This window comes from Urocampus carinirostris, chromosome 6, assembly GCF_059441175.1.
Source record: "Urocampus carinirostris isolate Australia breed hairy pipefish chromosome 6, RoL_Ucar_1.0, whole genome shotgun sequence".
NCBI lineage: Eukaryota > Metazoa > Chordata > Actinopteri > Syngnathiformes > Syngnathidae > Urocampus > Urocampus carinirostris.
The window spans coordinates 29,520,413-29,536,502 of NC_142354.1; the positions used below are offsets into that span (position 1 = coordinate 29,520,413).

At 37.3% G+C, this 16,090-nt stretch overlaps 1 protein-coding gene and 1 long non-coding RNA gene across 10 annotated transcripts in view; one reads left to right on the plus strand and one right to left on the minus strand.

Moving 5' to 3' along the window:
• LOC148364532 (uncharacterized) overlaps window positions 1-67 on the minus strand; it is a 48,550-nt gene extending 48,483 nt beyond the window's left edge. For all 5 annotated transcript variants that reach the window (XR_015850764.1, XR_015850763.1, XR_015850762.1 and 2 more), the window contains exon 1: window positions 14-67. This is a non-coding gene — a long non-coding RNA (uncharacterized LOC148364532). The remainder of the gene's footprint in view (window positions 1-13) is intronic.
• A 7,577-nt stretch (window positions 68-7,644) lies between these two features.
• The window catches only part of LOC148364535 (sodium channel protein type 8 subunit alpha-like), an 83,532-nt gene continuing 75,086 nt past the window's right edge, over window positions 7,645-16,090 (plus strand). For all 5 annotated transcript variants that reach the window (XM_088338677.1, XM_088338680.1, XM_088338676.1 and 2 more), the window contains exons 1-2: window positions 7,645-7,784; window positions 14,494-14,831. In XM_088338677.1, the coding sequence (XP_088194803.1) occupies window positions 14,550-14,831 (282 nt within the window). In that variant the 5' untranslated portion in view covers window positions 7,645-7,784; window positions 14,494-14,549. The remainder of the gene's footprint in view (window positions 7,785-14,493; window positions 14,832-16,090) is intronic.

A 16,090-nucleotide genomic window follows, 5' to 3' on the forward strand; every position in this document is an offset into this window, starting at 1 on the left:
AGGGAATTCTTACGCTTTTGTGGGTTCACAAAGTCCAGAAAATCCATTTTATTGCAAACCGGTTTTGACCTATTCTAACAATGAATGTCTCAGACCAATCAAAAACTAATTCGTGTAGAGGGGTGGGATTTGCGGCTATGACGAAATCAACAAGCGCCGACAAAATGGATAACAAATACAGGCTAACTGGATGCTTACCACAGAACGTTGGACAATTTATTGTAAATCGGCAACACAAAGCACTTACCAACAGTGTGAATAAAGTAACTTTGCTTTAGTAGAAATAATAACAATTATAAAGTAACTAATCATGGAACAAATGAATGCATGAACGAATGAATGAATACACAAATACATATTTTTTCAAAAAATAAAAATAATCAATAACTGGAATGATGCCATTCTTGCAGAATTAACCTAATAATTACAACATTTGTATAAATCTACACATTTTAATCAATTAGTGAATGAAAGTTCGCCAGGCGCGTGCGAGTTAATCATCGAATCCGTTCCAGGTATTTCTCTGTCTGAACAGATATTGTCTCTTTCAACAGTTTCCAAATCATCCCAGGTCTTTACAACATTGTAAAGCAACATAAAATGTTGTATTTTTTTTTTTAAATTACGAACTTTTTCTCAGTGAGATTTGTAGTCGACGCGCGAGTCTGGTAGCTAGTAGTACAGCGACACCCTCAGGGCAAAATCGACTTAACTTAATGTATTTTATTAGTTTTATGTATGGACAACCAGCTAAAATTTACAATGGGATTTTATATATATATATATATATATATATATATATATATATATATATATATATATATATATATATATATATATATATATATATATATATATATATATATATATATATATATATACATACATACCGGTATATAAAACATAGTTGATAAGCAGGGTTGGGTAGGGTTACTTTAACTTGATTACTTTCAATTACATTTGGATTACTCCAATACCAAATATGCTAATAAAAGACAAAAGAAACTAAAGAAACTAAATATGAATAAAATTATGACTCACAACACGTGGTAAGCTTTCTCTCCTGGCTTTGATCTCTTTCGGAAAAACTAACATAAAATGCGACAGAAACAAAATGAAAATAAATCCAAACAGCTTGCCAACATAATTTTTGCCATTCCATGTATTCCGTTACTCCCCAAGCCTGCACAAAATGTAGTAATTTTATTCATATTTAGTTTATTTTGTCTTTTACTAGCATATTTGGTATGGGAGTAATCCAAAAGTAATTGAAAGTAATCAAGTTCAAGTAACCCTACCCAAACCTGTTGATAAGGATGTTTCAAAACATGCGCTTGAGTAAAGGTGTAACTTAACTATGAGAAACAATGTATTTATTATTGCAGTTGAGTTTTGCAGTTTAAAATTGTTTTACTTCATCTTGACAAATGTAATAATTTATTTTTGTAATACATAATCAGGACATATGTCCACCTCTTCCAACACAGGTGTCAAACAGGCGGCCCACGGGCCAGATCAGGCCCGCTAAGGGATTGAATCTGTCCCGTGATACAACACTGAGAGAAGCGCAAGAGAAAAACCAGCTGCAGGTTGAAATATGTCAACTTGATGTTGCCAAAGAAAGGTGCCTCGAACAAAGACACTATACTTGTATTTCTTTCTCTCGTTCTCTCTCTTTATCTCTCTCCCTCTTTTCCAACCCTTTTCTCCCACTCTCTGTATCTGTCTCTTTCACACTCTGTATCTATCTTTTTCTCTTCCTTTTTTGCTCTTTGTCTCTTTCTCTCTGTATGTCTTTTTAACTTCGCTTGCTCTAACTTCCCTTTTCCTCTTCTCTCTTTTCTCTTTCTCTCTTCCTACCCTTCGTGCTTTCTTTTTTCTTTTCTCTCCTTCTGTCTTTCTATTTCTCTTTGGCTTTCTTTCTTCCGCTCCCTTTCTTTCCCCCTCTCTCACGACTTCTCTTTTTAATCTCTTTTGTTTCTCACGCTTTCTCTCTCTCTCTCTTTCTTTGTCCCAATCTCTCTCCTTTCTCTCCCTATTTATCTTATTTCTTTCTCTCTCTTTTTCTTTCTCTTTAATCTACTAGTCCGGCCCCCGACAGAATGTTTGTTCTATCGTGTGGCCCCCGAGTTAAAATGAGTTTGACACCCCTGTTTTACAATAATAAATCTTTGTTGTGGTTTTAATTACGTTTTGGCTTCCTCCAGCAAGTGTACTTCTTTTGGATTGTCACTAGAGGACGCTACATATCCGGAATACAGTTAAATATGGTATTAAAAGTGAGGAATAATGACAAAAAACGATCCAGGTGGGTGAGATGACGTAATCATTTGGGTGGGTTGAACCATCAATCAAAAACTTTTTTTTACTGCTGTTTGAAATATGCCAAATTCTCTCAGACCTTTTCAGACCGATCTGTTGTTGAAACGACCATTTGTGGATATCTACATGAGATATAGCTCACTGAAGCAAAAGTACTCTTTATATGTTGGAAATGGACAGAGAGATTCAGTGGGTTCTGTTCAGTCCCTTATTGACCCACACATAATTCACTGACCACACAAAATGTAGTAGGCTATATTGCATTACTAAGAGTTTAAATGTCAATGACAAAATCAACTAATATTAATATTAATTTTATAATCCAGTATGGGATGGAAAAGAGCACAGAAAAACAAAGGTAATGGCTTTCAACTTCTAAAGTATCACCACAAACATAGTAATCAACCACCAAGACCTTGAAACTGTCACCAAAATTAAAAAAAATCTTGGAGCCGTCATAATAGGAAAGATGTCGGAACCAGAAATCACGGCCAGGATAAATCGAACCCCTGCCGCACTTGCCAGGCTTAAACCCATATGGAGAGACAAGAACATCACAGTGAATTCAAAGATAAGACTCATGCAAGCGCTGGTCCACTAAAACTGGAAAGGAAAATCCAGGCCATGGAGATGCGGTGGTACAGGAAACTTCTAGGCATCAGCTACTTAGACCATGTGACCAACAAAGCAGTGCGCAACACCATCAGAGGTCATATCGGTCCCTACAAAGAACTGTTGTTAACTGTGCATGACAAAAACTGCAGTGGTATGGTCATGTCACGTGATCACCAGGATTGTCTGCTTTAACCCGGGTCAGGTCGGGCTGAATTTTTTTGGCCCAATCTTACCTCTAAAAAACAAGATAGTAGTAACTTTTTGAAGGCACACCATCTGTCCAAAATATTTTAAAAATGGATTCCTGGCACCAGTTTCACATTTGTAAAGCAGTATGCAGCTCCTGTGATTACTGTGGCTTAGGCAGTAACACATTATTTATTTTGGTGAATGTTGTAAAATAAAAAGTAATTCAATAAATTCTCTGCAGAAAATTTGTACACTAAAAACGAAAAGTTGTCTGCTGCCACCTACTGATATGGATAAATGTTACAATTACTCGGCAAGAAAAAGAAAGCAAAGAGACCGAACAATAACGTGCTTTCGAAGATAAAATTGGGCACTTTCCTGCAGCACATAAGACAAGGTCACATGGCACGGTGGGGTTCTTTGGTACACTGATAGAAAAGCATTGCTTTAGATATCAACCGGGTAACCTTCTGTGGCATTCGGTGAGAGAAAAGTAGCTCACATCTTAAAAACCGCCACGTTTTTTAGGGGTACCATTTTCTTTTGTGTGTCCTAGGCGAGTACAGCCTGGTGATGCCTATTCCTTTCCAGGCCAGTTTTTTGGGTAGGGATTTGCTCCCCCGCATGAAATAGATAGTAATGGTTTCCTGGTTTCCTTGGTTACCAGGAGCAAGAGAAGCCCCCTGATCTGACTCAACTCCGACACTTTCATCATCTGGTCCCTGTTGTTTTTAGTGTAAAGCGTCATTTTGCGTTGCATGGCTGACGCTGCTATCAGTTAGTTATTGTGTAAAAGGGGAAAGTGTGAAGTCCATTGTAAAGCGCTTTGGGAGGTCTTCATTGACTTGAAAAGTGTTATATAAATGCAGAACATTTACATTGATTTGCTCTTCAGAGATGAGCTGAATCTTAGCATTAAAGGGCAGCAGCGTGTGACAATCATAATACTTGATCCCAAATCTTTATTTCTACAGTCAGATATTTTTTTCTAATTTTAACGATTATTTTGTTCGATGAAGCTGCTCATGACTTCACTGCAAAAAAAGAAAAAAACAATTAAGTAATTAATTGATGATTGCACTCATTTTAATTATTATTTCCTTTTTTCTTTTCTTTTTTTTACAGAAAAACAAGCATTTTTTGTTCTATTGGTAGATAATGTTTGCATACCTGTCAATTTATACGTTTTGCCTGTATGGTATACATTTTTGATCATTTCAAATTGTAAACGCCAGATAACCATTTTTGCAAAACAATAATAATAAAAAAACTAAGAAACTCATTTTTTGCTAAAATAATCTCATTATTCCTAATTCGGCTCTAATCTGGAACACCTTGGTTACTCATAGCAGCAGAAAATTTCATTGTAGATTGCTAATAGCGTTGCGGTACACTAGCAAATGTTATCCTCGAACAAATATTTTTTTTCCGCACATACTCTGCCAGCCGTGTGAGGAAAGTACACACCGAGCAGAGGAAAACAATAGAAATTGACACTGTGAATTTAAACTAAATTGTGACCGTTTCTAAAAATCCTGCATCGCTATGTATAACAACCAACACTTCATTTATTGCAAGTGGGGAAATATTTTAGAAAAATGCTGAATGGATTGTTTGTGTTGCTTGTTTGGTAAATAAAGTTAAACAAACGACATTAGCTTTTATTCTACAGAGTCTGTCTTGTTGTGAATATCTAGGCCACTTTGTGTTTGCAAGGTGTATTATGTTTTGTTTGTGGCTTTTATTTAAGCACATCACAGAAAAACAACATCAATTATTAATTAACAAAAAGAAAAAATAAACTGTTTTCTCAAAAAATAGCTGTACAATACTATTATACAATAAATAAACATGTGCCCAAAGGGAGAAAGCTGGAGCGAAAGTTTTTAAGTGCCTTTTGTTAATTTGAATATTTCCTTGCTGTAAATAAAAATTCCAAATCAAAACAAAAAAAAAAAAAAAAAATAACATACAAAGGAAAACTAAAAAATAAGGAAATGACATTTCACGCCTATATTAGCATCAACATATAATACCCAAAGAAATATATTAGTCTTCTTTAGTATGTTCATTCATTCATTATCCGCACCACTTATCCTCAGTAGGGTCGCGGGGGTTCTGGAGCCCATCCCAGCCATCTTCGGGCGGTGGGCAGCTGATCGCAGAGCACACAGACAGACAACTCACTAGCGCATTCACACCTAGGGACAATTTGGACCGGCCAATTAACCTGACAATGTGAGGGGAAACCGGAGTGCGCAAAAGGAAACCCACTCAAGCACGGGGAGAACATGCAAACCCCGCACAGGAAGGCTGGTTGCTGGTTTTGATCCCATGACCTCAGAACTGTTCCGCAGACGCGGTAACTACTCCTCTGACGTGGTTCGTCTTCTTTAGTATATTCATCTAAAATACTTATAGTATATGTTTTTTTTGTAGTTAATGTAAATTAGGAATGTTTTTAAACTCATCATCTAAATCTTTCCATAAATGAATACATTTTTGGGTGGCAAAATGGCTTTTTAATGTAGTGAGAAAATATTGTACCTTGAAGTTATGTGTTCCTCTGAAATGATGAGTGTCTGCTCTGTAGAGAAAGAACTGCTGAATATTTGTTGGGAGATATTGCTTACTTCCTTTGTATGCTAATAATAGGGATTTAAAATTCCCTCTCTTCAAATTTTAACAACAATCCTTATAGCTTTCTTTTGTAATTGAATAAGCCATTATCTCTCATCTCATCTCATTAGCCGTACCGCTTATCCTCATTAGGGTCGCGGGGAGGCTGGAGGCCATCCCAGCCATCTTCGGGCAGTGGGCAGGGGACACCCTGAACTGGTTGCCAGCCAATCGCAGGGCACACGGGGACAGACAACTCATTCGCCCATTCACACCTAGGGACAATTTGGACCGGCCAATTCACCTGAAATGCATGTTTTTGGAATGTGGGAGGAAACCGGAGTGCCCGGAGAAAACCCACGCAAGCACGGGGAGAACATACAAACTCCGCACAGAAAGTCTGGAGCTGGATTTGAACCCACGACAGGTTCCCATGACATGAACTGTGCCGCACAAGCGCTAACCACTGCGCCGCCGTGCTGCCGATAAGCCATTATATGTTGCTCTTTTAGGTATTTCTGGAAAATCTATTTACAGTAACTTAAAAAAGGGTAGAATTAATGAACTGTACGACAAGGTTTTGGTCACATTTTATACCCAAAGTCAGCCTATTTAGCTATAGAGGAATAATTCGAATGAATGGAACATCAGTGAGCTCTTAGGATGCATTTTTATTGTGAATAATTCAGGTATTTGTTGATAAGTTAACAAAAATACCTTTACTGTTTTAATTCAAAGGAAAATTATATATAGATCATGATATAGATGACAACTTATTTACCTATGTACAGTATCAGTAATATGAAATCAAAATTGAATTTGCCTCTCCAAGAGATTGTTAGGCTTTACACTAAACTCCTACAACTCCTATCAGAAAGTTTAACTACACAAGTTGGCTACTTAAAACATCATCCTCCTCCTAAGCAAAGCACTGGTCGCTGTAACTTTGTTGATGACAATGTCATTTTCTATAGACATGAAAAATTAATTTTCAGTGTATATGACGTTCCTGAGACACACCACCTAGCACCTTTCTGCCCTCCATCAGACCTGAATCATATAGTTTGCACTGTTCTTTGTTAATTTTGCTGCTACAAAAATGAATGGTGGTGGGCCAAGCCAACTTAAAATTTGGGAGGGAAGAATATCCCCAGATGGTAAAACTCACCTCATCTGTTGCACTGAATGTGGCCAAATAGCTGACTAGAGAATGAATGCACGAGAGAGGTTAAATAGTGCAAGTGACAGATACATGATAAAATTATTTTTTTTCATCCGGCCAGCCCAAGCTCGACTTTGTAGAGGCGCCCCTTCAGGAAATCTCCCGTTATTTCCAATAACCCACTCCGGCAATACATATGTGCATCTACTCATAACTGCAATGTTATTTGCTCTTTAACTTTTCCTAGTTGAACATTACCTATCATTATTTGTATTTCAATGTCTTTTTAAAATTATTTGCTTAAAAGGGTAATTGCAATCATGGTTTACAAGTATGCATTAGCTCATTTAACGATTATTTTTGTTTTTGTTTTTTCTTGCAGAAATAATGCACTAAATTAAATAGAAACGCAAATTGGAAGAAAGACAAACAGCACCTCCTGGTGGAGCATTGCTCCCGCTGTCAATGCAGAGCTTTGGCTGTATGGGATTTCTCCAGGCATGAATCAGAGCGCCTGGTCCCATTTCCACAGCATAAAAACCTTTTTTGCTTTGAAAAGGAAAACACACCTTCACTAATTTGACTATTTTTTTAAGGGCTGCATTCAAACTCTCGCCGCCTGACCCTTGCCGCGGTCTCGTCCGTTTGCCGAGACTGCAGGCATTTGCCGACACTCCCTAACAATTTGCCCAGAGTCATCAATTATGCAGGGCAGCCAAGATAGCAGCAGCATCAGGAGCAGCACAAGCAGCACAAGCTGCAGCATCAGCACCAATATGGCGACAGCCGCAGTTGCCCCACACGCTTTCCCTCAGCTGCATTCCATCGGACGCCAAACGGATTCTCGTTAAGTCGCGGCGAGACGCGTAGGAACAAAGTAAGTCAAGCGTTGGGTTCCTTTTTTTTGCTGTCACGGTTCAATCGCCGCGCGCGGGTTCGCAGTCCCACTTTAGCCGCCGACTGCATCCCAATGCGGCAAGTGCGCTCCCCCCTTTCTCAGCATCCATCCGGAGGGATGGCGCTGCCTCACTCCAAACTATTTCTTTCTGCGCTAAATTCGACGCAGAGGCGAACGCGGGTTTCTTTCTTCTTTTGTTTTTTGTTCCTGCGAGAGTCAGCATGTTGTTTGGGGTGTTGGCCTTACATGTTTGGGAAGACGTCCACACAACGTACGCAGATACAAAGTCAGCTCCAACTTCTTCCACTGACTGCAATGACGCTCCTGATTCTATTTCTTGTGTTGCCTTTGCGTCGTTGTATTTTTTTATTCGTATTTCGCCACTCCACCTTCTTTGCACCAACCTCCAAAAGATGTGTTTTTTTACTTCAAGAGTCCTGTAGCACCCCGGTTTTTATTCATCCCCCTTTCATGTGGGGTGTGGTAGATATAAATATACATGTTTTATTATGAAGGTAATCTCTCTGTTGGCTATAATAGGTTGTGCTGATTTGGGCTGCCCTATATGAGTTGGTGTGGTCCCACAGCAGCAGTATACGCTACCACACTGCAGTAGGTCATTTTCGACTTTGCCGCTACCTTACATGATGAGTAATTTGGATTAAACGTGGTTTGATCGGATCTGCCAGCTGTAGAACACAGTTCCTGGTCTACGTGTGAATGAAATGGATGTTTTATCTGAAGGCTTTATTGTTGCCGGACGAGGGCCTGTTAGAACTAAGTAAAATACAGCAGTGGAACGCTTGAAGAAGTGCAGAAGGGTGGGGAGGGATATATAATCAATGATTGAAATGAACTAAGTGGTGCTTTGGATCATCGGCTTATTATGTAATTAATTGATAATGATAAAATAATTGGGAAGCTTTATTTTTTGTATGCATTCAGTTGAACCTCAAAAGTCAGACACCCGCTTGTCGATCTCTCGGATTATAAAGGAGAAAGATTTGTGGTGATAAAAGAAAAACTGATGCTTAGTTTGAACACATCATGTGTCAACTCACAAAAAAATATTAAAAATAATAAATGTACACTCACTGGTAATTTATACAAAGCATTGTAATTTTAGATTACTGTTTGAATACAAAGCCCCTAAACTATTAGCAGATTACTTCTTTCCCATTTCGCTATATTTCAACTCACTATTCTCATAAAAATGAAGATGATACTAATGATACAATTATCTTAGTTTGGAGAAAATAAATGCTTATGTCATGATTTTTGTACACTAAAAATAGGAAAATAATATTAAAAATGAGCAAACATTTTAAAATAATTTCTCTATAATGAGAAAAATAATTTTTAAAATTAGAAAAATATTTTTTTAAAACTTGAAATAAAATACTCAAAACTAAAAAAACTATTAAAACATACACTTACTCAAATTGAAAAACACTACCAATCTGAGTAAAGTCATAAAAGCAATTATTATTTTAGTAAAATACGAAAATGAAAACTAAACATGAGTACATTTACAATAATAATTTATTTGAATTGAAACTGAAATAGGAAGTATTTTAATAAGCAAAATTATTTGCCGTCTGCCAAAAGGAAAAAAATAAAGAAAAAAATATACATAATCTGTCATATCAGATTATATTTTCAATTTTTACAATACGATACTGTACTTCTAACTTTTTTCTGGTCAAATTAAAATGATACTGTGGTATATTAGCAAAATTCTTTTAACTGAGGCAAAATGCAAGGAGAAAAATCCACCTATTTTCACTCATCATATGGGCGGCCATTTTTGTACTGCTGTCGACTTCAAATGACATCACAGAGCCTATTGCTGCGTTTAAGGTACATGGGACGTCATGATGATCCCACGAAGCATTTGAGGCAAACGTAAACATCAAAAATGGTTTATTCAAAAGACGTAAAAAGAAAGAAATAGACGTAAATATATTAAATGTCAATTTTTAAACATAAATAAACATCTGTTTGAAATCATGTAAATAATGCTTTGTCATTCTCTATTAGAATTGTACCAATTTTTAGAAGGATTTGGTACTTATGAATTTTGTGTTTTTGATATTTGAGCTACCATTTTTGGATTCAATGTGTATGATGGACTGAAAAATAGTTTTTATTATTTTTAAATACGAGATGTGGCTTTAGGAGAGTCATTATTGTTCTGCCAAAATCCATTTGAAATAGGTCAAAAACATGTAAAGTCAAATGAATTTCAGGTCTTCCAACGCTTGAGTTAAAGAGACACTGTGTAATATTTGACCACTAGATGTTTGCTGTCTTGCTGCCATGAGTACCACAAAACCTTGTGAAAGGCTGGGCAAGGCAAAAAATATAGAAGAAAAATGGCGAAGTTTGGTCACTTTGAGTCTCCGTAGTTTATATTCTTCCTTGTGCTTTTTAGCTCTTGATTTCAGTTGCACTAAACATTACAGTGGCATCTAGTAGTCAAATTATACAAACTTCCCCTTTAAATCATAAATTCAATATGAAATCAACTCAAAATATTTGTTTACAACATCTTCTTTGTGTCTTTACAAGTCCAAACAACACAATTCTGATTATTTCTTGTATTTGTTAAATATGAATTAAGGAGAAAATGTGCCGATTGTCTTATATGACAGGGGCGGCCATTTTGTTTTTGTTGTCATGGATTAATTTCCTTGAATTGCAAAAAGCCATGTCCGAGTCTTTGAAGGGACAATGTGTAATATTTGACCTCTAGATGTTGCAGAAAAACGACAAAACATAAGGAATAACACAAACTACGGAGACTCAAAGTGACCAAATTGCAACATATATTTTTTTATTTTGTTCTCCAGCGACTTAAGAGGTTTTTGTTTTTTCGATGTACAAGTAGCAGCAAAATAGCTGACAATCATGTCTCTAGGACAGAGGTGTTTACCCATTTTGAAGCTGAAAGCTACTTTTATGTTACTGATCAGCTTGAAGGGCTACTAACAGTTTGATATGCATTTCAAGAATAACATTTTATTACTGTGTTGTAACTGTTATTTCTATGTTAATACCAGGTTGTAGAGGTGAAAACTAGCTCTGTCAACCAATAAACATCATGCCAGTTAGGGATAAAATAGAAAATTTTAGAAAATCACAATGACTCGTGATATCTTTTCAGAACCAGTCAGGAGGCTTTTCAGGAAGTCTTAGGGGCCTCCTTGGTGCCCACGGGCACCACAGTGGAGCCTCTTGCTCTATGTGAGCCTCATGCTATGTATAATAGATACAGATTTCTTGCCCTATGAGTACTTAAGAAAAAATGCACCCTTATATAGTAAATGATTTAATTTGGCTTATTATTCAAATTAATATTGTTTTAGTTTTAATTGATGAAGTTTTCTCTACCACCAGGGGGCACTACATAACACACCATGTCCCTTTAAGTTTGCCCTTCAGGGCTTGCGTTTTTGTGGCAGCAGCAATAAGAAAAAAATGACTGCAGAAGACGGCAGATCAGCGTTTTTATATTCCGGGCTGCATGTCTCTCTTTGATCAAAAGTGAGTGCGACGCCCCCTTGCTCTTTTTGGACCAGGTCGGACCGACTCCAATCAGATGATAAGCCATTAGACAAACGCAATAAGGAAAATACAGTGGTTTTATGTCAAATGATGGAACGTGGACGGACGTGTATGCTCTTGTCTTTCCCTGCACAAAGGACACAGCGGCTCACTGCACATCAACTAGATTTTGGGAGACAAACGAGACTCAGCGTTTTTAAAACATTTTTTTATATTGTGTTGTCTCTGACCCTCCTAACTCGTGATACATTTTTTTGTGAGAGTGCATTTTACTGACGATTCAAAAAAATGTGAAAAAGTGAAAAAAAAGCCGAGGTCAAATTGGATCATGACAAATCGGATCATGACAAATCGTCCCGTGGACTTATTGGCGTATCGACGTTTCAAACTAGCGTTAGCATACTAGCATAGCCGCCCCCGTTGTCCAGTTACATAGTGTGCATGCGCTGCTGGCATCACCTTGGAAGTAGATCAATGGATGGAAGGATACTTGGAGGTTGTGACTAGGTTGGGTTACTTAGAGCACACGCCGTTCCACTGTCGGGTTTTGGTGCCGACGATGGAATTGCTGGATCACTCCGCCTGTATATATCTGCCTGCTACACCTGTGTATGTCAGGGGCTCTCTCGGGATTGTGCGGAAGAACTATGCAGAAGTACAATTGGACCGTTGTCCTTAAACAGGTCAGGGTTTGTCACACTTAAAGGGAGGCAGCAAGGCAACAGTATCCAGAACACCAGAGGCAATCAAGCTTTACCAAATAGGCAGAGGAAAGATCCGGAGATCCAGCAAATTCAGTAGATAAAGTCAGGCAGAGGTTGGATAAACTGAATTTACATGAAGGCTGTGACAGGGATGCTTGGAACTGGAGAATAATGTTTGTTGATTTTTGTTTTTATTTTTTGAGGGGCTCTCTTGCAATTGTCACTGACCCTGTATATCCGTAATGTAACAACTCAGGTGTGTATGTGTGAGTACTGTATCATTATGGGGGCAACGCCAGCTTTGATTTTACAGTAGGTATCCGTACCTCTATAGCTAGTATATACCAGCCACAGTAAAGGCTAAGAATACCAGGCTAAAACACACGCAAGATTAGAAGTAATATTTGGTATACTGCTTATTTTGGACCATCAGACAAATGTGCATTTTTTTGAATATACGGAAGTTGAGAAATTTGTATTTATTTTAGATAAAATAAGACTCACCTAGAGGAGTCTGACATGATTGTCTACCATCTTGTTGCTACAGGTACCTCAAAACGACAAAATCTTGTAAAATGCTAGGCAAAAAAATGAGACTATAAATTGTGTGGTTTGGTCACTTTGAGTCTCTGCAGTTTGTATTTTTCCTTGTGCTTTGTGGAACTCATTTGTTGTTGCACTACACAGTGAAATGGTATCTAGTGGTCAAATATTGCGCAGTGTCCCAACAAGAAAACACTATTCAAATGGTATGGGTAGAGTTATAGAAAGTGGCGTTACGCGTCTTTATTAAGTACTAAAATTCAAGGTTTCAAGTCTGCCTCGGAGTTAGAAATTCAAGTTTATTGTCTACCTTTTGAGTTAAGTTTTGCTTTCAGTTTAGCATTGTTTTACATTTTTAAATAAGGGTTAAAATTTAATTATAGTTTCGAATGGTTGAACTGGAATCAAGTGTTACAGATTCCAAGCCAGGTATAGGGCATTGTTTGGTTTTGAAGGGATGATTTTGCTCTTGGGTTAGGATTAAAGATAAAGACTGTCTTTCAAATGAATCATTTGGACCATTGGAAAGGGTTTGAAATCTAGCAATCGGTTTTGAAGTTTAATTTTCAGTTGAGGTTTCATTGGGTTTTGGTATACAGTATAAGTCAAATAATGTAAAACTGTGTCCTATATTAATGCAGGTTTGCTTACATCGGCCATCACGGTCAACATCCTTGTATGGTACTTGGCTACTTCAAGTTTCCGTAGTTGGTTCATGGTTTTAGTGTATTTTTTCTTGTGCGTTGCAGCACTCATTTTTGGTTGCACCACACATTACAGTGACTTCTAGTGGTCAAATACTACACAGTGTTCCTTCAAATCAGGTGTGTCAAACTCATTTTACCTCATGGTGGTTCATGGTTACAGGGGCAAGACTAGGAAATAAATGGCATATTTATTTTTATATATTTATTTACTTATTATTCTGGGATGTAATTTTTGATTATTAAGCCCTTTTTAGAGGTTTTTCGACTTTGATTTTTTTTCCCTCACTAAGATTTAATCTCTTTTGTTCATCAGTTTCATTTAAAAAGCAAAACTACAATTATACTACAGTTTATTTAACTTGGGGAAATTCATGCATACTGGAAAGTGACACGATTTTATTATTCAAATATTTTTATAGATTTTTAAACGTTATTCAAAACACAACAAACAAGTGTGCAACTGCACATTACAAAGATTCAGAGTAGCGCTGCTCTAAAACCAATACCGGCATCGGTACAGGTACTAGGATGTCACAAATACACATGCAGTGGGTGCTTTGCGTGTGGCGCCTGGGTTTTTGCGACATCCAGCGGACATGTTTAAAACTCCAAGTCATTAGAAACGATAGAGCTAATTTTTCTCTTGCGCTCTCAGTATTGTACCTGAGGGCCAGGGTTGGGTAGGGTTACTTTAACTTGATTACTTTCAATTACTTTTGGATTACTCCTATACCAAATATGCGAATAAAAGCAAAATAAACTAATTATGAATAAAATTATGACTCATAACACGTGGTAAGATTTCTCTCCTGGCTTTGAGCTCTTTGATCTCTGGCAAAACTAACATAAAATGCGACAGAAACAAAATGAAAATAAATCCAAACAGCTTGCCAACATCATTTTTGCCTTTCCATGTATTCCGTTACTCCCAAAACCAGCACAAAATTTAGTAATTTTATTCATATTTAGTTTATTTTGTCTTTTATTAGCATATTTGGTTTTGGAGTAATCCAAAAGTAATTGAAAGTAATCAAGTTAAAGTAACCCTATCCAACCCTGCTGAGGGCACATAAAATGATGTGACTGACCACATTTGGCCGACGGGCAATAAGTTTGACACATATGCTTTAAATTTTTGTCACTCTAACAAATACTTGTGTCTTTCAGATCCTTACGTCTACTATGGAAAACAAATAAAGAAGAAATAGCTACAGGATGAAAACATGGCCGCACCCATTCTTGCACCACCAGGACCTGACAGCTTCAAGAAGTTTACCCCGGAGTCGCTCGCTAACATCGAGAAGCGCATCAATGAAGAGAAAAACAAGAAACCGGCCAAGCCCAGGTCGGACAGCAGTCACCGAGACACGTCGGACGAGAATGAGCCCAAACCCAACAGGGACTTGGAGGCTGGCAAGAGTTTGCCTCTCATCTATGGAGATATTCCAAAAGGCATGGTGGCCACACCGCTAGAGGATTTGGACCCCTTCTATGTCAACCAGAAAGTTAGTCCAGCACTCACTCACAACATTTACCCAATGCTGCCTTTGCTGTGTATTTTTTCCCTCCCATAGCAAAACTGACATTTCATATTCAATACTATATATTTAAAAGGAAATAATTCACGTTTTTTTATTACTACCGTAATTTATGCAGTATAAGAACCACCGGATTATGAGGCGCACCCTCCAAAAAATTGTTTTTTATTATGTAGGTTTCATACATAAGGCGCACCAAACTATAAGGTGCCTGCAATCGAGACTACAGTAAGAGCTACCTCCCAAGAATAACCATTGTGCTCTTCATACTTTTACGTCAGTTGATGTCACTGATTAAAAACAATACTTGCAACGAGGATCGAACCACCAGACCAGTGTTTTTCAACCTTTTTTAACCAGGGCACGTTTTTTTTACATTTGAATAATTTTGCGGCACACCACTAACCAAAAATGTTATAAAATGACACTGAAAACTATGTTTATTACAATATAATTTATAATGCCCCCTGTTTTTTCAGCACAGACACTTGACAATGACATAATATTTGGAGAAAATGATTCATAAATATTTTATAAAATTTTAAATTTAAAAATTTACATTGGATAATTTAGTGTGCCATGGCACAGTGGTTGGAAGTCACTGCACTAGAACATCAGTGGTAGAGATGACATATGAAAAGGCATTAGACCGGTGGTTCCCCTTAGCACCTTTGGGTGTCCTTAGGGTGCGTTTTCTATAAATAGCTGACCAATGCTGGGTCATTGTGGTTTTCTGGTAAAATGTTATTTTTCTAGTAGTTAACTGAGTCCATATAACCCTAATTTCAACAATCAACCTGGTAATAACTTAGTAAAAACATAGTAATTATATGCTTGGTTGTTACTTTAAACATGCATATTAAACACAGTGCCCTTTGCGCTAATTGTAACTCTGAGCTCTAAGGTTGGAAACCCCTCAATTAAAACTCACATTATCACACTGTTCCTACTCACAGTACCAGAAACACCAATTTGCTTAGTGAATTTCTTTCTGCATTCTGATAGGTTAAACAGTCTCTCCACTTCTTTACCTGTGCATCAATAACGTTGCGGTTTAAGATGTATGCATAAGTAAAATAGCTTGTAGAGTATTTTGTTGAAAAACTGTTTTCTGTTTCTTTCTCTTGCAATGTTATTGACACACAGGTATAGAGTTGGATGGACTGTTGAACCTTTTAGAATGCAGAACAAAGCGCATTATGCAAATCAGTATTTTTGGTCCCTTG